Source organism: Hyaena hyaena, unplaced genomic scaffold (genome assembly GCF_003009895.1).
Source record: "Hyaena hyaena isolate Hyena2069 unplaced genomic scaffold, ASM300989v1 scaffold_168, whole genome shotgun sequence".
NCBI lineage: Eukaryota > Metazoa > Chordata > Mammalia > Carnivora > Hyaenidae > Hyaena > Hyaena hyaena.
In genome coordinates this window covers 2,531,170-2,552,686 of record NW_024080800.1, presented here as the reverse complement: position 1 = coordinate 2,552,686, position 21,517 = coordinate 2,531,170, and the positions used below count along the sequence as shown (strand labels likewise).

At 47.7% G+C, this 21,517-nt stretch overlaps 1 protein-coding gene across 3 annotated transcripts; it reads right to left on the bottom strand.

The window, feature by feature from the left end:
* Positions 1–10,938: 10,938 nt before the first annotated feature.
* BOLA3 (bolA family member 3) lies at positions 10,939–21,517 on the bottom strand. 3 transcript variants are annotated; one of them, XM_039240107.1, is made up of 4 exons: positions 21,389–21,498; positions 18,654–18,777; positions 16,696–16,784; positions 10,939–11,197 (listed from the first exon to the last, which is right to left on the bottom strand). In XM_039240107.1, the coding sequence occupies exons 1-4, from the start codon at positions 21,440–21,442 to the stop codon at positions 11,132–11,134; spliced, it is 333 nt and encodes a 110-aa protein (XP_039096038.1). In that variant the 5' UTR covers positions 21,443–21,498; the 3' UTR covers positions 10,939–11,131. The 3 variants fall into 3 exon arrangements, 2 of the variants coding, with proteins under 2 accessions (XP_039096038.1, XP_039096039.1); XR_005529827.1 differs by lacking the exon at positions 10,939–11,197 and adding an exon at positions 17,798–18,003 and having other exon boundaries at positions 16,697–16,784; positions 21,389–21,515; XM_039240108.1 differs by lacking the exon at positions 16,696–16,784 and having other exon boundaries at positions 21,389–21,517.

The window sequence follows — 21,517 nt, the reverse complement described above, 5'->3', positions numbered from 1 at the left end:
AAGAAGGTATGGTTTTTACATACAATGGAACACTACTTGGCAATGAGAAAGAATGAAATCATGCCATTTGCAGCAACGTGGATGGAACTGGAGGGTATTAGGCTGAGTGAAATAAGTCAGTCAGAGAAGGACTGATATCATAGGTTTTCACTCATATGTGGATCTTGAAAAACTTAACAAAAGACCACGGGAGAAGAAGAGGGAGGAAAATAGTTAAATAGAAATGGAAGGAAAACTTAACAGACTCATTCTATGAAGCCAAAATTCATAAAACAGAGCAAACATAAACAGAGAAAGAGGGAGGCAAACCACAAGAGACTCCTAAATATAGAGAACAAACTGAGAGTAGATGGGGGTGTGGAGGAGAAGGAAAAATGGGTGATGGGCATTGAGGAGGGCACTTGTTGGGATGAGCACTGGGCGTTGTATGTAAGCCAATTTGATATAAGTTATATTCATAAAAAAGAAACTACCAAAGAATAAAGACCAAGACCAGATGGCTTCACAGGTGAATTCTACCAAACATTTTTTTAAAGATTTTTATTCTTATATAATTTCTACATCCAATGGGAGCTCAAACTTACAACCCTGAGATCAAGAGTTGCACCCTCTACCAAATGAGCCAGTCAGGCACCCCTCTACCAAACATTTAAAGAAGAGTTAATACCTATACTTCCCAAACAGTTCCAAAATATAGAAGAAGGAAAACTTCCAGATTCATTCCATGAGGCCAGCATTACCCGATACCAAAACCAGACAAAGACACTACAAAAGTAAAGAATAACAGGCCAATATCTCTGTGAACATAGATACAAAAATCCCCAACAAAATACTAGCAAAAACAAATCCCATAATGCATTTAAAAAATCATTTTCCCCAATCAGTGTGATTCCTGGGAATCAAGGGTGGTGCCATATATACAAATCAATCAACATGATATATCACATCAGCAAGAGAAAGGATAAAAACCATGTGATCCTTTCAATTGATGTAGAAAAAGCATTCTACAGTGTACAACATCCATTCATGATAAAAATCCTCTGCAAAGTAGATCTAGAGGGAACACACCTCAACATAATAAAGACCATATATGAAAATCCACAGTTAACATCATACTCAATATGTAAAACTGAGAGCTTTCCTCTAAGATCAGGAATAAGACAAGAATGTCCCCTCCCACCACTTTTATTCATCACAGTATGGGAAGTTCTAGCCATAGGAATCAGACAAGAAAAAGGAATAAAAGGCATCCCAATTGGTAAGGAAGAAATAAAACTTTCACTATTTGTAGATGACATGACATCAAATACAGAAAACCCTAAAGATTCCACCCAAAAAAACCTACTAGAACTGATCAATGAATTCAGTAATGTCACAGGTTACAAAATCAGTATACAGAAATATGATCACTTCTATATACAATAATGAAGTAGCAAAAAGAAAAATTAAGAAAACAATCCCAGGTGCCTGGGTTGACCATCCAACTTTGGCTCAGGTCATAATCTCACGGTTTATGAATTGGACCCTTGTGTCGGGCTCTGTGCTGACAGCTCAGAGTCTGGAGCCTGGTTCGGATTCTGTCTCTCTGCTCCTCCCCTACTCATCCGTCTGTCTGTCTGCCTCTCTCTCAAAAATAAATTTAAAAAGTAAAAAAAAATTAAAAGAAAAAACCAATCCCATTTATAATTCCACCCAATATAATAAAATACCTAGGAATAAGCTTAACTAAGGAGGTGAAAGCCCTGGACGTTGAAAACTAGAAAACGCTGATGAAAGAAATTGAAGAAGAGACAAAAGAAATTGAAGAGGAGACAAAAGAAATAGAAAGACATTCCATGCTCATGAAATGGGAAAACAAATGTTAAAATGACCATATTGTTAAAAGGCAATCTACAGATTTAATTCAATTCCTATCAAAATACCAACAACATTTTTCACAGAACTAGAACAAAGAATCCTAAAGTTTGTATGGAACCACAAAAGACCCCGCATAGCCACAGCAATCTTGGAGGAGAAAAAGCTGGAGGCAATACAATTCCAGACTTCAAGCTATATTACAAAGCTGTAGTGATCAAGACAATATGGTACTGGCGCAAAAACAGACACATAGATCAATGGAACAGCACAGAAGGCCCAGAAATAAACCCCAAATTATATGGTTGATTAATCTTTGACAAAGGACAGAAGAATATACAGTAGGGAAAAAGGCAGCCTCTTCACCAAATGGTGATGGGAAAACTGCATAGCTACATGCAGAAGAATGAAACTGGGCCACTTTCTTAAGCCACACACACACACACACACACACACACACACACACACCTCAACATGGAGTAAGGACCTAAATGTGAGACCTAAAACCCTAAAAACCCTAAAAATCCTTGGAGAGCATAGGCAGTAATTTCTGACATCAACCATAGCAACATTTTTCTAGATTTGTCTCCTGAGGCAAAGGAAATAAAAGCAAAAATAGGGGTGCCTGGATGGCCAGTTGGATAAGCATCTGACTTCAGCTCAGGTCATGATCTCATTGTTCATGAATTCGAGCCCTGCATCGGGTTCTGACAGTGTGGAACCTGCTTGGAGTTTTCTCTCTCTCTCTGCTTCTCCCCTGCTCACATACTCTCCCTCTCTCAAAATAAATAAACATAAAAAAATAAAATCTTTTAAAAGATTAAAAGCCAAAGTAATACTGAAAAATAAAACCAAAACGGGAGGCATCACCATCCCAGACTTTAGCCTCTACTACAAAGCTGTCATCATCAAGACAGTATGGTATTGGCACAAAAACAGACACATAGACCAATGGAACAGAATTGAGAACTCAGAAGTGGACCCAAAAGTATACAGCCAACTGATCTTTGACAAAGCAGGAAAGAATATCCAATGGAAAAAAGACAGCCTTTTTAACAGATGGTGTTGGGAGAACTGGACAGCAACATGCAGAAGAATGAAACTAGATCATTTTCTCACACCATGCACAAAAATCAACTCAAAATGGATAAAGGACCTGAACGTGAGACAGGAAACTATCAACACCCTAGAGGAGAAAGCAGGAAACAACCTCCTTGACCTCCACCGCAGCAACTTCTTACTTGACACATCCCCAAAAGCAAGGGAATCAAGAGCAAAAATAAACTGTTGGGACCTCATCAAGATTAAAAGCTTCTGCACAGCCAAGGAAACAACCCAGAAAATTAATAGGCAACCAACGGAATGGGAAAAGATAGTTGCAAATGACATATCAGATAAAGGGTTAATATCCAGAATCTATAAGGAACTCACCAAACTACACGCCCGAAAAACAAACAACCCAGTGAAGAAATGGGCAGAAGACATGAACAGACACTTCTCCAAAGAGGACATCCAGATGGCCAACAGACACATGAAACGATGCTCAGCATCCCTCCTCATCAGGGAAATACAAATCAAAACCACACTGAGATACCACCTCACGCCAGTCAGAGTGGCTAAAATGAGCAAATCAGAGAACTCTAGATGCTGGCGAGGATGTGGAGAAACGGGCACCCTCCTACACTGTTGGTGGGAATGTAAACTGGTACAGCCCCTCTGGAAAACAGTGTGGAGGTTCCTCAGGAAACTAACAATAGAACTCCCCTATGACCCAGCAATAGCACTGCTAGGAATTTACCCAAGGGATACAGAAATGCTGAGGCATAGGAGCACATGTACCCCAATGTTCATAGCAGCACTCTCCACAATAGCTAAAACATGGAAAGAGCCTAAGTGTCCATCAACAGATGAATGGATCAAGAAGATGTGGTTTATCTATACCATGGAATACTACATGGCAATGAGAAAGAATGAAATCTGGCCATGTGTAGCAACATGGATGGACCTTGAGGGTGTTCTGCTGAGCGAAATAAGTCAGGCAGAGAAGGACAAATATCATATGTTTGCATGTATAGGAGGATTAGGAGGAACTTGATGGAGGAACAAGGGGGAGAAGAAGGGCGGAAAGGGTGGGGGAAAGGGAGAGAGGCAAACCATGAGAGACTCTTGAATGCTGACAAAAACTGAGGACTGATGGATGTGGGGGGGGAGGGGGGATGGGCATGGAGGAGGACACTTGTGGGGATGAGCACTGAGTGTTATGTGGAAACTAATTTGACAATAAACTATTTGTAAAAAAAAAAATAAATAAATAAATAAATAAAATTTTTTTTGAAAAAAAATAAAAAAATAAAAGATTAAAAAATAAAATGAAAAATAAAAGCAGAAATAAACTATTGGGACTACATCAAAATTAAAAGCTTCTTCACAGTGAAGGAAACAATCAACAAAACTAAAAGACAGCCTACAGAATGGGAGATTTGCAAATAACATATCCCATAAGAGGTTAGTATCCAAAATATATAAAGAACTGATACAGCTCAATACCAAAAACACAAATAATCTAATTAAAAAATGGGCAGAAGACATGAACAGACATTCCTCCAAAGAAGACATACAGATGGCCAACAGACACATGAAAAGGTGCTCATCATCACTCATCATCAGGAAAATCAAAACCACAATGAGATATCACCTCACACCTGTCAGAAGAGATCAAATAAAAAACACAAGAAACAAGTCTTGGCGAGGATCTGGAGAAAAAGGAACCGTCATGCACTGTTGGTGGGAATGCAAAGTGGTACAGTCACCGTAGAAAACAGTATAGAGGTTCCTCCAATAACTAAAAATAGGGGATGCCTGGCTGGCTCAGTCAGTAGAGGCATGCGACTCTTGATCTCAGGGTTATGAGTTTGAGCCCCATGTTGAGTCTAGAGCTTACTTTTAAAAAATTAAAAATAAGAATTACTGTATGATCCAGTAATTCCACTACTGGGTATTTACCCAAAGAATATGAAAACACTAATTTGAAAAGATATATGCACCCCTGTGTGTACTGCAGCATTATTTACAGTAGCCAAGTCATAGAAGCAGCCCAAATGTCTATTGATAGGTGAATGAAGAAAGAAGAGGTGGTGTATACACGTATACACACACACACACACACACACTGGAATATTATTCAGCCATAAAAAAGAATGGAATCTTGCCATTTGCAACAATGTGGGTGAATTTAGAGAATATAATGCTAATTAAAATTAATTAGAGAAACAAAGTCTATACGATTTCACTCATATATGGTATTTAAGAAACAAAACAAATGAACAAAGAAAAAGACAAACCAAAAAAACAGACTCTTAACTACAGAGAACAAGCTGACGGTTATCAGAGTGGAGGTGGGAAGGGAATCAGGAAATAGTTGAAGGGGATTAAAGAGTACACTTTTCATGGTGAGCACTGAGTAATGTATAGAAGTACTGAATAACCATGAGTTTTAATTTGCAATACCATGTCAATATTGGTTCATTAACTGTAACAAATGTACCACATTAAACTGTTAAGAGTAGGGGAAACGTAAATTTAAATTCTGTAAATCTAAAATAGTTCTAAAACGTTGTATAAATTGTCCTAAACACTTTATTTAAAAGGCTATTTTTAGAAAGCTAAGATAATTACTTGAACTTCAGTTGTTCTCACTTTTTACTCTTTCATCCATTTGCTGGTTATTTCACATTGTGTGTTTTTTTTTTTAATGTTTTATTTTTTTCTAGGAGAGAGAGAGAGAGAGACAGCGTGAGCAGGGGAGAGTCAGAGAGAGAGGGAGTCACAGACTGAAACAGGCTCCGGGCTCTGAGCTGGCAGTCAGCACAGACCCCGACGCGGGGCTCGAACCCACGAACCGCGAGATCATGACCCAAGCAAAAGCCGGACGCTTAACCGACTAAGCCACCCAGGCGCCCTATCACATTGTGTTTTTATAACTGCTGAGGAGGTGGCCCTGCTCGCTGAGGCAAAAGAAGGTTACAGATGCTTGGGTTCTAAATAAACCGCGTTTGAACGAAGGTCAGCATGATTGAAGAAACTGGCATCTTTTAGTTGTACCCTCCTATCTGCCTCTCTAATACACATTATATTTTTTCTAAAACAAAACAAAATTAAAGTGCAGAAATGTTCTTTTAAATTCACAGTGTCAGGGTATCTTACTACGACTTAAGAAATGAGATCAATTTCCTGAAAGGAGATGCCTAAGATAGACTTAACCATACCAGCATTATTAGAGCAAATTCACATATAAAAGATGTCAAAAGTGGGCTCATCCGGCACAAGCAGAATTTTAAGGTATGGAGGGTGTGCCTTAAGGTTCTCTGAGTTGCAAGTAAGAAACCCACTTTGCTGACTCAAGCCAAAGGTGTCTGACTCCCACATGGCACATGCCGGGAGCCGCTTACCTTGCGGGCGGGAGGAAGCTCAGGGTAGCACCGCCGCGGTCCCAGCTGGCAGAGTCCTGGCTCCTTTTTCCTCTGATCCGAAGACCGGATTCCGCCTAGGACAGGTAGGGGCCCGGCAGTTTGGGGGGCAGCATGGGAGCTCTCCCACTGTTCACCCCGTGGAATTAGGGGGTGGGGCAGCCACCCACCCTAGAGGGGTGGCTGCTGGAGGTGAGCTGGCAAACTGAGGCAGGCGCAGCAGCTCCCTGACATGAGAGGGGATGGGCAGGGCAGGCCTCACCCGGGTTTGGGAGCAGATGTAGGGGCCTGGTCCTGATTCGCGCAGCTCTAAGGAGCGCAGGGCGATTCACGTCTGCCTTTAATGGCCTGGTTTCTGCCTCATGGACCTGGGAGCGCCCCAGGTGTGAGTATTTTCAAACACCCCAGGTGATTCTCACTCGCAGCAGGCTTCCAGGATACGCAGGATTTATTCCCCAGTGTAGGCTTCCTCTTAACTCAGATTTGCCAATGCCCTGCATGGCATCTCCCAGGCCATTTTTCCAACTTCCGTTTCTCCTAGATCGATTCTCTCCAGATTTCCTGTTTTGAGTGCCCAGATTTGTTTGTCCAAAGCTTTCTACCAGCTACCAGCTGTTTTTTCCTATTTATTCACCCTTTCTGATTTGGATTTCCAAGAAAGAGAATTGGATTCCTTCCCTCAAGTGTATAGGTGGGGCTTCGCGAACCCAGGTCCCTTCCCAGGCTGCAGCCCATCTCAACCCCTGGGATGCTAGTTGGGTAGTGTAATCAGGGAAGATAGGGGCAGTATGCCTTTGGGACTGACCCGGCCTAGGGGAGGGCTATGTGCGAGGCAATGTCCCTTAGGTTGATTTAGGTGGTCAGTGAGCCCCTATCTCAGGATGCTTTGGATTTTCCACTGGAAAACTGTGCGGGGAGGGGGGGGGGGTTGTTTTTTGTTTATGTCTTTTTAAGTAAGCTCTACACCCAGCATGAAGCCCAACAGGAGGCTTGAACTCAGACGCTGAGATCAAGACCTGAGCTGAGATCAAGAGTGGGTCATTTAACTGACATAGCCACCCAGGCACCGCTGTACATTCTTTTTAAAAGGACTCTTGACTCAGAATGCACCACCTCAATTCAGCAATTTCCACAAGTAGCACTTAATCAAAAAGCTAAGAGTTGGCTGTATCAGATGCAGTGCTGTGCTCTGGCCACTCAGATGAAACAATTTCTCCTTGTTTTGTCAACTAAAAAGAAACTCTGTGATTCCTCTCCCAACTTCCCTTTAAAAAAAAAAAAAAGTTTATTTATTTAGAGAGACGGAGAGTGCAAGCAGGGGAGGGGCAGAGAGAGAGATAGAATCCCAGGTAGGCTCCACACTCAGCTCGGAGCCCGACTCAGGGCTGGAACTCATGAACCATAAGATCATGACCAGAGCAGAAATCAAGAGTGGGACACTTAGCTGACTGAAGCCACCCAGGCGCTCCTCAACTTTCTTTTTAATTATGAAAGAAGAACTGCTGCAGGGAGGGCAGGGGAGCTACTTGAGAAAAGCTGTTGCCAGGTTTGGGAGCAGACATGTATGGAAGTGGTAGGCAGGGCTGGCACATTTCTCTGGGCCTGAAGAGTCACCTGGGGTGGGGGTTGGGGTGAAGCCAGGGAAGAGTTCAAGTTTCCCCAGTGTCCCCAGCTTCCTAGCAGGCCTGCTAGGCCACATCACCTTTCCCTCTGGTCAAGAATATCTGGTGTTTGTCCTCAACCTCATCTTGGGAGAAACAGAACCCCACTTATTTTGGCAATTGCTCCTCTCTCTGCTCCAAACCAGAGTCCAGGGAGAGGCTGCCATGTCACATGACTCCTGGGTGGCTCCTGATTCAAGATGGGCCCATCAAAGGCAGTCCCTGGCTTTCTTTGAACTGGAAAGAAAGTCTGCCCTTCTCGCAGCTAGGACATGAAGTATGAAAAATAAGAGCTACCTATAAGCAGTACAGTGAGACATATACTGGCAGTATATGATGAACACCAATCTTTTTTTTTTTTTTTAATGTCTTATTTATTTCCAGGAGAGAGAGAGAGAGACAGCGTGAGCAGGGGAGGGTCAGAGAGAGGGGGAGTCACAGACTCTGAAACAGGCTCCAGGCTCTGAGCTGGCAGTCAGCACAGAGCCTGATGCGGGGCTCGAACCCACGAACCGCGAGATCATGACCTAAGCGAAAGTCGGACGCTTAACCGACTAAGCCACCCAGGCGCCCCTGATGAACACCAATCTATAATAAATATATCTAGGGGCGCCTGAGTGGCTCAGTCGGCTAAGCATCTGACTTCGGCTCAGGTCATGATCTCATGGTGAGTTCAAAATTTAAAAAAAAAAAACAACCATAAAAAATACATATCTATAGTAAAGCTGATCTGCAGAGAGAAGCAGACAGGTGATGTGGAGACCCAGGGGTGTGATGTGTCCCTGACATTTAGCTGGCCCCCGTCCTTGCTGCAGTCTGTCTCTTTAACTTCTTCAATATGTGACGTGCCCCAGTGTCTTGCCAGCAGTTCACAAGTGTACTAGTTAGCTATCGCCCTCTAGCTTACCCCAAAACTTAGTGGCTGCAAACAATAAATATTTATTATCTCACAGTTTCTGTTGGTCAAGAATTTGGAGTAGCTTAGCTGTGTGGTTCTGGCTCAAGATGCAGTCAAGATGTCAGCTGGGGTGACAGTTGTCTGAAGGCTTAACTGTGACTGTGACTTGGAAGAATCTACTTCCAAGATGACTTACCCAAATGGCGCTTGTTTGGGCAGGTTTTGTTCCCTGCTGGGTACTGGCAGGCCCACTTTATTGTCTGTTGGTAAGAGGCCTCAATCCTTCACATGGACCTCGCCACAGGCTGCTTGAGTGCCTCACAACATGGTGGCTACCTTTCCCCAGAGTGAGCAGTTGGAGAGAGAGCAAAGAGGAAGCCACAGTGCCCTTTATGACCTGGTCTCTGAAGCTGCACCTTGTCATTTCTATTTTATTCTGTTCTTTAGAAGCATATCCCTATGTCCAGCCCACCCTCAATTAGGCTCCACCTGAGTAATCAGCGTGTATCTAATTCTGTGATCTCTCAGTTCCCCCTGAATGCTACTTTCTTCTGGTCTCTGGGACTCCCTTCTTCTTCTTCTTCTTTTTTTTTTATTGTTTATTTATTTTTGAGAGAGAGAATCTGAAGCAGGCTCCAGGCTCTGAGCTGTCAGCACAGAGCCCGACATGGGACTCAAACTTGTGAACCGTGAGATCATGACCTGAGCCAAAGTCAGACACTTACCCAACTGAGCCACCCAGGCGCCCCTCTGGGACTCCATTCTTAGGCTTTTCCTTACTATGCTCCCCAAAAGCACCTCTTTCAGAGGTGCCTCTGATCCTCAGTTCTGTTTCATCCTGGCTTCTCAGCTCTTACACAACTGAGTGAATCTATTCCATGTAAAAGGTGCTTCTTTGGCAGGACACCAATCCGTCCCCCATACTGTGGAGAAAGAGAATATTTTTAAACCAAAAAATGGGGGCATGGTATATGAACAGAATATTTAAAATGTGTGCTGCTCCAAAACTCAGGCCCAACATTGTTTTACCTACATCCTTACATTTCTTAGGGGTCTTCAGAAACAGTGAACACTGGTCTCCCTGGTGGGCAGCTCCATGAAAGGAAAAGGTGTCCGGGAAGGAGCAGATGGTCAACTTGCTGTCACCATGGTGACCAGGGTGCCGAGGACTGCGAGAGGCAGTGGATGTAGTCTCTCAGAAGGCTGTCCGGGAGGGAAGTGGGGGTGGGAAGGCAAGAGCCACACTGTGAGGGCGGCTGAACACAGTAGGGCTCTCAGTTGCAAGCGACAAACACTGACCAGGCTGATGTGAACAGAAAAGAATTCAGGAAAGGACACGAGACAATCACAAGATTTCTGGGAACGGTGGTGAACCAGCTTTGGAAAAGGGAAGCAACAGGAAGGCTCTGTTACCAGAGCCCGTATCCCACTTCAGACCCAGACACCGCGACTGCCACCATGGACCCCAGAGACAGCAGCTCATACCCAGAGTGCCCGATACTGCAGCCACAGCAGCCGTGGTGGATGCGCCGCTACCCCTGCTCCTTGGCTCACTTACTCCCAGCTCAAAGTCCAGATCTATCTGATGGGCTGAGTGTAGACCACTGACCTGTGCCCATTTGCAAGGGAGCTAGGAAGTCAAACCTTTTCCGCTTCCATTGTGGGAGATGGGCTGCAAGGGGTGGGGGATCTTCAGACAGGAAGAAGACCTTGATCCTGGCATCCCAGACTCCTCAGAGCCCACTCCAGGGAGTAAGAAAGTGAAGGTCTAAGATCATTCTTGTGAGAAGTTTGGAGGGGAAGGGAAAGAGAGCGTTAAACTGAAGGAACAGCAAAACCAAAGGATTTTTTTTTCTTCTCTCTTTTTTTTTTCTTTTTTGGTAAGATTAAGGGGCCTTAACAGCAGTGTCCTAGAGGAGCAGTTTCATAGAGGAGAAGAAATTAGAAAGTTCTTGACATGAGAGAATTAGCTGGCACTCCATTCCGCTTCTGTAGCAGCTGGACAGAACCGTCCAAGGACGAGACCACTTTGGACAAAAGGAACTAGACGCATCACCAATGACTCTTCAAAAGTTTCAGGTGTCTGTTGCCTTTAATTAATCTCTAATAGAGAACATATTCTTCTATAATTATAATATGGAAATGTCTATGAACAAAATAGATACATTTTTTGGCAAATGCCTAGGAAAGAATGGTGCCAGCCAAGTTCATCCAAGGTCTTAAGCAGCAGCATCTACGCAGCCAGGACGTGGTCAGTGTTTGGGGACGGAGGTAAATATCCGCAATCCGTGCATCCCTTTGATTTCTTCTTTTAGTGCCTAAGTAAGCAGAAGAGCATTATTATTTATTGTGCATTTGACACTCAATGCAGTAAGTCCCTAAGAGAGTATCTGCATGTAGCTCTGTATTTGTAGGAGGTTTTGTCTAAACAGTTTTTCCCTTTTTTAGAAAACAGTTTTTTATTTTGTTGGATTAATGTCCAGTGAGGCTGAAAAATTACAAGTTATAGAAAATTACAAGTTATAGAAAGCATACAGTGAAGTTTCCCCCACACCTGTCCTCCACCACCCACCCCATTCCCACCTCCATCCCCAAATAAAGAACTCTTCGTAATTTCTTGTGTGTCTTTGCAACCATTGAAAAATGTATGCTTAGGCGAATATGAATCTATATCCACCCTGCTACATTTTAAAAGCACAAATGGTAGCATTTCAAACACATTGTTCAACACTTCCCCTTCTCCACTAGCCACTAGAGATCTTAAGTCTGTACTGCTGGTAGAGCTACCAATTTGCCTGGCATTTAGGTAGCTGCGTGCCTCCGGCCCAGTCTGATAGGTCCAAGGCCGACACATGACCCAAACTGGGCTAATCAGAATCTCTGTTGGGATTTTTCAGTGTGGAGTCATCTTTTGGGCCACTTTACTTGAACAATGTCAATTGGAGATGGCTGGGGGCCATGTTCTCCAACAAGAAGAGAAAGCCTAGGGCACCTGGGTGGCTCACTAGGCATCCAACTTCGGCTCAGGTCATGATCTTGCGGTCCATGAGTTCGATCCCCACATTGGGCTATGCGCTGACAGCTTGGACCCTGGAGCCTGCTTTGGATTCTGTGTCTACCTCTCGTTCTCTGCCCCTCCCTACTCCTGCTCTGTCTCTCTCTCACAAATAAATAAACATTAAAAAAAAAAAAAAAAAGGAGAAAGCCTGTCTCCAGAAGGAGAAAATGAGGCAAACACACACGAAACCAAAAGCTCAGAGAGAGAGAGAGCAAGCAGATGAACTTGTTTAAGACCCTGAATCGAGATACATGAGAAACCAGATGATTTAATTACATGGACCAATTAATTCCCTTTGTTTGCTTTTGCTAGTTTACACCAAAAAATTCCTAATATGTGCGTTTAGGTTTATAGTCAGAAGGATCCTTAGAGAGAATCTGGTCCCATCCCTTTCTCTGATAAAAAAGAAATAGAATCTATCCCCCATCCACATCCAGCAAGCAAGTAGCAGAATTAGGACCTGAACCCGATGTCCTGGCCACTCCTGGTTTCGCATGGGCTCCTGGCCAGCCGATGCCGGAGCTCACCTGTGCCGGGAGCCAGTGACCTACCCGCCACCTCTGTATTCACGTACAAGCCCACAGCTCTGCAGACAACAGAAATGTCCCGGGGCCAAAAGCTTCATGTGACCACTGAGGGAAGGGAACACAGCCCCTGGGCCACAAGCTCTCTGCTTTGAAGGCACAGAGTTCCCCTTAAAGGCTGTCCCTGCCCCTGGATTTGGGCTGCAACCTAGGCCACGATCCTTAAAGCCTCCTTGGCTAGGTGAGGACCAGCCACACTTCCACGTGGAATGCCTTGACCTTCATGTCCTGTGCACTTACCCCTCTCAATGCCTTCTACCAGCTCTCTTGCAGGCTTCTAAGGGCCTGTGACCCAGGTCACTGTATCTCCCAGCTACAGAGGGCCTTAGAGATCACCTAGGCCATATCACAGTTGAGGAAACTGAGGCCTTGGTAGGGAAGCAACCTGGCCATAGCCCCATAGTTTGTAAAATGGACTTTGGGTAAACATTTCTCAGCACCTGCTATTGTGCTGGGCTAACAGATGAAAAAGGCATGGGAAAATGAGGAAAAATGTAAAGGGAAGTGATACTAGTCCACAAAAAGTGGACACGGCAGACAGTGACGGATGCCGCCAGCCCACGAGCCCTCCAAGTGCTGCCGTGGGTGTTCACAGGAGGGAGAACTTACTACCTGTCTGGCCGCTCATGGAGGAGGCAGCCTAGGAGCTGGACAGGCAAAGGGACCGAGCCCGGGAGGGAGGGCCAGGAGCCTGCCATGATTCGCCAGGGGAAGCCTTGCCATGAGTCAGGAGCAGCAGGTCAAGACGGAGGCAGACCACAGAGAGGAGGGTGGGTCTGGACTCTGTGGGTGGCCAGGCCATCCCCTGAAGGGCTCTGAGCACGGGAGACATGGGCGGAGGCACCCTCAGGAGCAGGTGAACTGGCAACAGACAGGGAAGAGAACGGAGAAGGGAGAGGGCGTCTGCTACTGACTGAATCCGGCACCCCTGGGCACGGGGGGGTCAAACCTCACGCCATCTTGGCCAGCGAGGACACTGAGGCTTGGATCCCACCGTGATGCAGACACCCAAGAAGGAACCAGCTCCATCCAGCACAAAAGGGAACTCAGTGCTCACTTCTCTCCCCGTGGTTGTTCCCCAGGGCGGGAATAGGATGGATGGGTACCCTAGGGGCCTGGCCAGAGTAAACACCAGTGACTACTCCAGAAGGGAAGGCTGATGGCCCCCGGGAGCTGAAAGAGGCTAGGCCACAAGTCGGCAGGGTCCCTGAGGAACGGCACATCCCTGCTGAGGGTGGAGCAGGTATGAGTCGTGACAGCGGGGACGCCCTGTCCCCAGGGAATCAGGCAGGGACTGTCTGACGAGAAGTGGACTCCAGTATCAGACGAGCCGTGGCCTTTTCAGGACCTTTCAGGCCTGAGAGTCTCAAGTCTACTAGGGTGAGTAGGCAAGATGAACAAGGAAAGCTTCACCCCAGCCCAGGACCACCAGGCCCCCACCTGACAGCCTGGGCATCCAGAACATCCCAATGGACACCCCGCCCCCCTCTCCCAAAGAAGCTGCTTACTCAGCACCCACGGGATAGAAGCCAGAGAGTGGAGCCTGGTCACCCCTCCTCCACTCCACTTCCAGACGGGCCTCCTCCTCCACGAGGGCCCATCAGAACCTGGATCCCCAACACCTCTAAGAGATGGGCAGCTAACTCAGGTCCAGCTCAGCCCCCTGCAGGCCAACAGACTTGCTCTCAAAGACATTTAATTCCGCTCCTCCCACAGACTCCCTCACCGACAACATCTACAAACACAATCCTCTGAAAATGCCCAGGACTACGAGAGTACCTTGGGACGTGTGCACTGGAGCCCTAGCAGCTTGGTGTGGCTAATGAGGGCCCCTGCACGGGCCAAGGGTCAGGATCCAGGAACACCCTCCCCGGCCCCCTCAAGCCCACTCCCGCTCAGTGGGCGCCTGGCTGCAGAACCACGTGGCCTGCTCCACAGCAAGCAGTGCTCAGGTGGGCAGAACAACCACTATGGTGACCCAAGTACACCAGGGCCAGCAGGTGAATTCTCTGAAATGAGATGGCTTTCGGGCACCAAACGTTTCATTTCTCTGCAAGCCGATAACTAAGCCAGGCCAGCTCTCCTTACTCGCTGCAAACTCCCAACAAATACCAGTTGAATACCAGGTCCCTTGTTAGGTGTGGCAAACATGGCAGTGAACAAAACGGACCCAGGGCCAGCCCGCATGGACTTGGCTTCCCAGGGCAGCAGCAGACCAGTGGGCAGGGCTCTCCTGCCAGGATCGTGACAGGGGAAGTACATGTTCTGCAGGGCTCCAGAGGAAGCCTTGAGCCCATGATGATGTAGGTGACATTCCCCCAAGCCGAGGGAACTGCTGCCCTCCCCCCAGACACGCTGCAGGCTCCATCCAATGTTGTGGACAACGATGATAATAATGGTGACGGCTGCTGAGGTTGAGGGCTTACTAGGTGTCAGAAAGCGTTCTCAGTGCTCTACGTGTGCTTTACCACTAATTTTCAAAACAGCCCTTTGAGGCAAGTACTATTACTCTCCCCAGTGACAGATTAAAAAACTGAGGCACAGGGAGGTTGAATGTGTTGCTCAAGGTCACACAGCTAGAAAGTTACAGGGCCCAGATTTATAATGTGGGCAGACAGACTCCAGAACCTGCATCCTTGACCACCTGTGACAGAGGCTCCTGACTGGGGGGATGCACTCAAATGAACAGTACCCCTAGGAGACCAGGCACATCAGGCAGCCTGAGGAGTTTGGGGGACAAAACCCAAAGTCCTACAGGTTGGCGATGATTTGGGCCACTGAGGTCCTCCCTGTCTTGTCTTAGCTCCAAGCTATGACATCACATGAGTCTAGAAGCACTTCTGGGGGAACAAAGTAGTTGTCCCACCGCAGGCCTCCCAGGCAGACCAGCGGCACACCGTATGGACATAGATGCCCACATCCGAGGGAAAGACTGGGCTCCGTGAGGAATCCAAAGGTAGATCCCAAAGGGAACAGCCCACAAAGGGCTGACAGGACCAAGGACAGACGGCAGGGACGTTAAGTATCCAGGACACAAGGCAGAAAATACCGGAGGGGCTTTTGTTCCCTGCCAGGCAGGTGGGGGAGGGAGCATTTGCGCTGGGTGCAGGCGGGAAGGAAGGGAGCCCAGGCAGGAGGTCTGACCAAAGGTCCAGATGCAGAGACAGAACAGTGGGCAGGGGCCAGGGGAGGGTTCATTCCGAGAAGGACGGGGAAGGGCCTGGAAGAGCAGTCTGGGACACCTGAACTCAATATATAAGAATCCACAGAGGGATTCTTTTTTTTTTATTTATTTTTTTATTTTTTTTAATGTTTTATTTATTTCTAGGAGAGAGAGAGAGACAGCGTGAGCAGAGGAGGGTTAGAGAGAGAGGGAGTCACAGACTCTGAAACAGGCTCCAGGCTCCGAGCTGGCAGTCAGCACAGAGCCCGACGCGGGGCCCGAACCCACGAACCGCGAGATCATGACCTAAGCGAAAGTCGGACGCTCAACCGACTAAGCCACCCAGGGGCCCCTTCAGAGGGATTCTTATGACTAGAGCTGTGCTGTACAGAAATTAAACCAGCCCACAATGTACAACACCTTCCAGAAAGATGTCAAACACACCTGCTGCAGGGGAGGGGCAAGTTTATAGATACAGGCCAGGGGTCAAGGCTGGTATAAATTCCAAGTAAAATAAGCACAGGGAATGAATAAACCGGGCCTTAGTCTGGTTAAATCTGATGCTCCAGACCCCTAATGATCTGTCACTGGGTCTGGGGCAGCTAGAGCAATTCTCAATCATGCCATGCCTCAATTTACCCATCTGTAAAGCAGTCCAAAGAAGTGCTAAAACAAAAATCTTCAAATCTACAAAAACATCTATTTTTACAAAATATATTTAATATATGACAATAACAGGAAACACCGGTAGCCTTATCCAAGGAAATATACAAGGAAATGCAAAATAACTATTGGGGGACTTGTTTTCAATTCTGGATAAAATTCCTATTTGCCCACAGTCTGATTCCAGGTAGTTCCAGATTATATTTTGCTCAGGTCCTGAATGCCGTTTGCATGAGTGCGGTATTGCATATTCGTTCCTAGGACTGACAGTTGAGTACCATCCCCACTCATCAGGCCCCCTCGACATGCTGGAGATCAATGGCAAAGGAGCCTTTTGCTTCTACTGACCTGATTTACCATCTGGTGCTGCTGGACAGTTCTCTTCTCCTTAAATTCTTCTGACTCGACCTGGATTTCGTACATAGCCCCGCAGCCTCCTGAAATAAACATGACTCAAAAGTGTTTCAATTGTTAACTTACAGCAGCCACAGTCCCATAGGTTCTAGGAGTACCGTACATCCAGGAAGGTCTGAATATTGTTTCAACAGAAAGTTGCTAAGACTGTTAGGAAAACATCATGGCTTCCAACCGACCACATCCTCCCCATGGGCTGCCTCGATCCAAAATGTGCTCTTCCTTTTTCGAAGCCAGTTGCACTGCCCAGAATTATTACCTGTGGGGTGTGAAAGATAAGGCACTATACATAGAAAACCTAGGAAATGTAGGGTTGCTTCGTTATTTATTTTTAATAGCCCAATAATCCCCATGGAAGGGGATGGGAGAGACCGAATTTCAGTGTTCAATCTTCCTAAGCACCAGCAATCAATATTCTTAAAAACACAAAAAACACACTAAAGTTTGGTTTGAAAACGGTGTAATACTAACCAAAAGAAAAGAAAGGAATGGAAGCATGAGAGAGACAGGGACTGATAACAATGTGCTGTCCGAACACGAAACAGCATGGGCAGGAAGGAAAATGTCTCCTGTCCCGTTAACATCCAGGCGTTTTATGAGAAACGCAATTTACTCAACAGGCTTTATATGAACGAGGAGTCCAATCTTCGGTTAATCTAGCTTCCCGGCCTTCCACACTCCAGTCAGGGCTAGGCAGCGCAAGACTGAAGGTCAAGTTCTAGCTCTGCCTGACCTGGGCCCAGGGCAGGTATAGGACTGGTGACGTCAAGGTCTCAGCACTGCCCTGAGACACTACAGAGTGCTCACCTGACCCCCTATCCCAACATTGCATGAATTTTTCTATAGTTTTGAATAAAAACTGCTTTCTAAACTTTCTCCCAGTCCTTGCAGGTGCTACATTCTAAGAGAAGCCAGCGAGGCCTCGCAGCAACGCCAGGCAGCCAAGACACGTCTGGGGGTGGAGAGATGCAGGCCGACACCCATCTTACTACCTCCGCTAAGTGGTTCCACACACGGGTCTGGAGAAAGGCCCTACCTTCCCTTTGTGCACAAGCGGCCTCCCCAGCCTGACACGCAGCCAGCCGGAACTTCTGAGGTGCCAGTGGCATCTGAGAGAGGGCCTGGCCGGGGCTGGTCACTGAGCTCAGGACAGTCTGCCTGTGTCCTGCTGCTGGTTCCAGTTCTGCCACCTCCTCCCTGTGAGGGCCTGGGCGGGGTCTCTGGCTGTTCTGGGCTCAGCTTCTTACAGGGAAAGTGAGGAAGTTATTTTCAAAAAGATAAAATCCTTCTGGGGTCCTCTCCAGCTCTGACATTCTAGGATGTCAAAAGAATGCGGAGAAATTAAAATAATGTCTATCTCCAAGTCAAATTAAAGACTGCGGACCTTAGGGGTGCCCGGGTGGCTCAGTCGGTTAAGCGTCCGACTCTTGATTTCGGCTCAGGTCATGATCTCACTGTTCGTGAGTTCAAGACCTGCAGTAGGCTCTGCACTGATGGTGCTGACCCTGCTTGAGATCCCGCCTCTCTCTTTTTCCCTCTGTCCCTCCCCTGCTTGCTCTCTCAAAATAAATAAAAATAAACCTAAAAAAAAAAAAAGACTGTGGACCAGAGAGCCCCAGGGTGACGGAGAGGGACCACCTCTGAGCCAGGCCAGGCTGGCAACCATGAGTCCCCCCAACTGGGCCTTATCCCCACATATGGTTTCCCTCCGATGCTGCCACAGCCCCACCCCCACCCCATCAGCTGGGAGAGGCAGGATCCCATCTCTCCAGCAGCCACATATATAGAGAAGCCACCGATGGCAAGTTTACTCTGCCAAGCCCCCTGCCCTCCACCCCTCCAGAAGGCAAAATCCTACCCAACCCTGTGGGAAAGATGAGACAAAACCTTACCTGAAATGTCAGTGACTTTGATAGTTGTAGCTCGAGGAAACTTTTCTTTGAGAATTTGGGTCACCTTGAGCTCCCCCTCAGTCTGCGAGGCAAACATCCGCTGGACACAGTGGAGAAGAGGGAGCTGCCGCACAACAGAGGAGAGTCATGGCTGAGCAAGATGATGCCACCCCCAGCCTGGCCCAGGCCACTATGCAGCCCCCACCCGCCACTGGCCCGCCAGCATGGCCACGGGCTACATCAGAGGGGCTGCATGGTGTCAGATGTCCACTTATGCTCCCCAGAACACAGAATGAACTTCTGGGGGAGTAAGTGGAGGTGGGGAGTGAAATTGTATTTATTTTATTTATTTTTATTTATTATTATTTTTTTTAATGTCTTATTTCTAGGAGAGAGAGAGAGAGAGAGACAGCGTGAGCAGGGGAGGGTCAGAGAGAGAGGGAGTCACAGACTCTGAAACAGGCTCCAGGCTCTGAGCTGGCTGTCAGCACAGAGCCCGACGCGGGGCTCGAACCCATGAACCGTGAGATCATGACCTAAGCAAAAGTTGGACGCTTAACCGGCTAAGCCACCCGGGCGCCCCTATTTTTTTTTTTTTAATGTCTTTATTTTATTTGGAGAGAGAGAGAAAGACAGAGTGTGAAGGGGGAGGGGCAGAGAGAGAGGGAAACACAGAATTTGAAGCAGGGTCCAGGCTCTGAGATGTCAGCACAGAGTCTGAAGCGGGGCTCGAACCCACAGACTGTGAGATCATGACCTGAGCCAGAGTCAAATGCTTAACCGACTGAGCCACCCAGGAGCTCCCCAGGGAGTGGAATTGTAAATAACTCACTTTGACTCCAGATATACTAAACTCCTCATGATAATGCTGTGAGAGAGACACTGTCATGATTTCAGTTTTAGAGGTGAGGAAACTGAGGCACCAAGGAAAGAGTGCCACGGTTGGATCTATTAGTGAGATGCAGAGCCAGGAGAGGCCGGGCAGCAAGCCTCAGACGTGCCTCACTAGGCCAGCATGCCACTGACCATGCACTGTAGGACCAAACACCACCTATCCCACAAGCCTGGTTAACATTCCACACCCTCCTGTGGGATGTGGCCTTGCTCACCAAGCCAGCTACACTTTGCGGTGCGTACTAATTCTTACTGGCAAGAAAAGAGCAGAATTCAATTAAATGACCTGAAGGAGAAACATTTTTACATTATTTACCATTGGCAGCAACACTCCCCCTGTCTCCACCCACCACCCCGTGGCTACCATAGTTGAGCACATGCTGAAAGGGAGACTGAAACTAGGGCGCGGCAGGCCTTGAATGTCAGGCTAAAGGGAGTTTGTTAGGCCTCTTGGTGCCAAAGTAACCTGCACAAAACAGTGTCTTTTGAAGCTAGTCCGGAAAGGTGCCCAGATAAGAGGCATTACAAAGGGAGTAGCACTAGGGCCTGGGACTGGAGGGGAGGGCAGGTGGGAGACGCGAGCGCTGTTCACCCAGTGCCGGTGCTGAAGGTGGTATCCCTTCGCCCACCAGTCCCGGGTACTCTCAGACCTTTCCTGATGGCCCAGAGCAGAGTCCTGTGTTAGAGAATCTAGAAGCATTTCTTTAAAATGACCTGTACACTGGCTCTTTCATCTGCTCATTTCGAAGGCCAAGATGGAGTCTGTCCTGTTACGGCAGCCTACCAAACTGAGCCAGGGAGGTCCTCAGGAGGACTTGGGAATGGATGGATAGATGAATGAACAACTGGATGAGCAGAATGAGCACACCGTTCAGGGCCTGCCTACTGGCACTTGCAGAGAGATTCTAGCAGGCAGTTGAAATACAGGTCAGAAGGAAGATCTAGAGTGAGACTGAATGGAGGGACAGAAACTTGATGTTGTGGGCCAGGCTAAGGTTGGGGTGGAGGGAGGGGCAGAGGGGTGGAGACTCTTCTGAGGACAGAGCCTTGGGGGAACAAAGGCAGAGGGTAACCAGGTGGCAGGCAGAAGCAATAATCGCTAAAGGGTGATGGTGGTTAGCGTTTCTGATTCTTTGGAAATCTTCTCTCCATTTTAGCTAATCTGGTGGGCAGCCGCCTTTACACGAGCAATCTGACAAAATCCCTAGAATTCTGATTGTCCATGGTGAAAGTCACCAGCGTTTTATTATACTTGGTGGTGGCGGGCTCAAAGGCAGCAGGAGAGAAGGAAGAATATGAGAGAGCACAAAGTGGATGAACTGAGGAAAGAATGAATCAGAAAGGAGAGAAAACTAGAACGCGTGGCGAGTGCCCTCTGCTGGGCTTCTACTCCGGGCAAGTCGGATACGAAAAGGGTTAAGGTCACAAGGCTGCTGGGAGGACTTGCCCAAAGCCAGACCCCTGACACTCTCCGGCACCCACTCCAGGACTCCCGGCTGTGGCATAGCTGTGGCTGCTGTGGCTGCGGCACATCAACACCGCTCTTTCGGTGCCCACCGGATTACTACTGTTTATGTGTCTGTTCCCCTCGCCCCCAACCTCCACCGTTTCGCGAGCTCCGCCAGAGTGCATCTGGGCCTGACATTTCTCCGAATGCCCGCCACCTGGACCCAATGTGTGACCGAAACAACTAGGAATGAATGACAGAAAGGCAAGGGGAAGCCGCGGGGCCCAGCGCCGCGCTCTCCCCGAGTCCGTCCTCGAGCTCCGGCCGCGGGCGGCCCCGCAGCCCCTCTGCAGTTCCCACCCGGGAAGAGCAGCCCGGCCCCACACGCGCTCACCCCGCGGATCCTGCGGAGCAGAGGCGCTGTCGCGGCCGGGCTCCATGCCGCCATGCCCGGCCGACGCGGCCCGCCGCCGGAGGTCGCCGCGTCCCCTGAAAGACGCAGCTCCCGGGACCGGGAACCGCC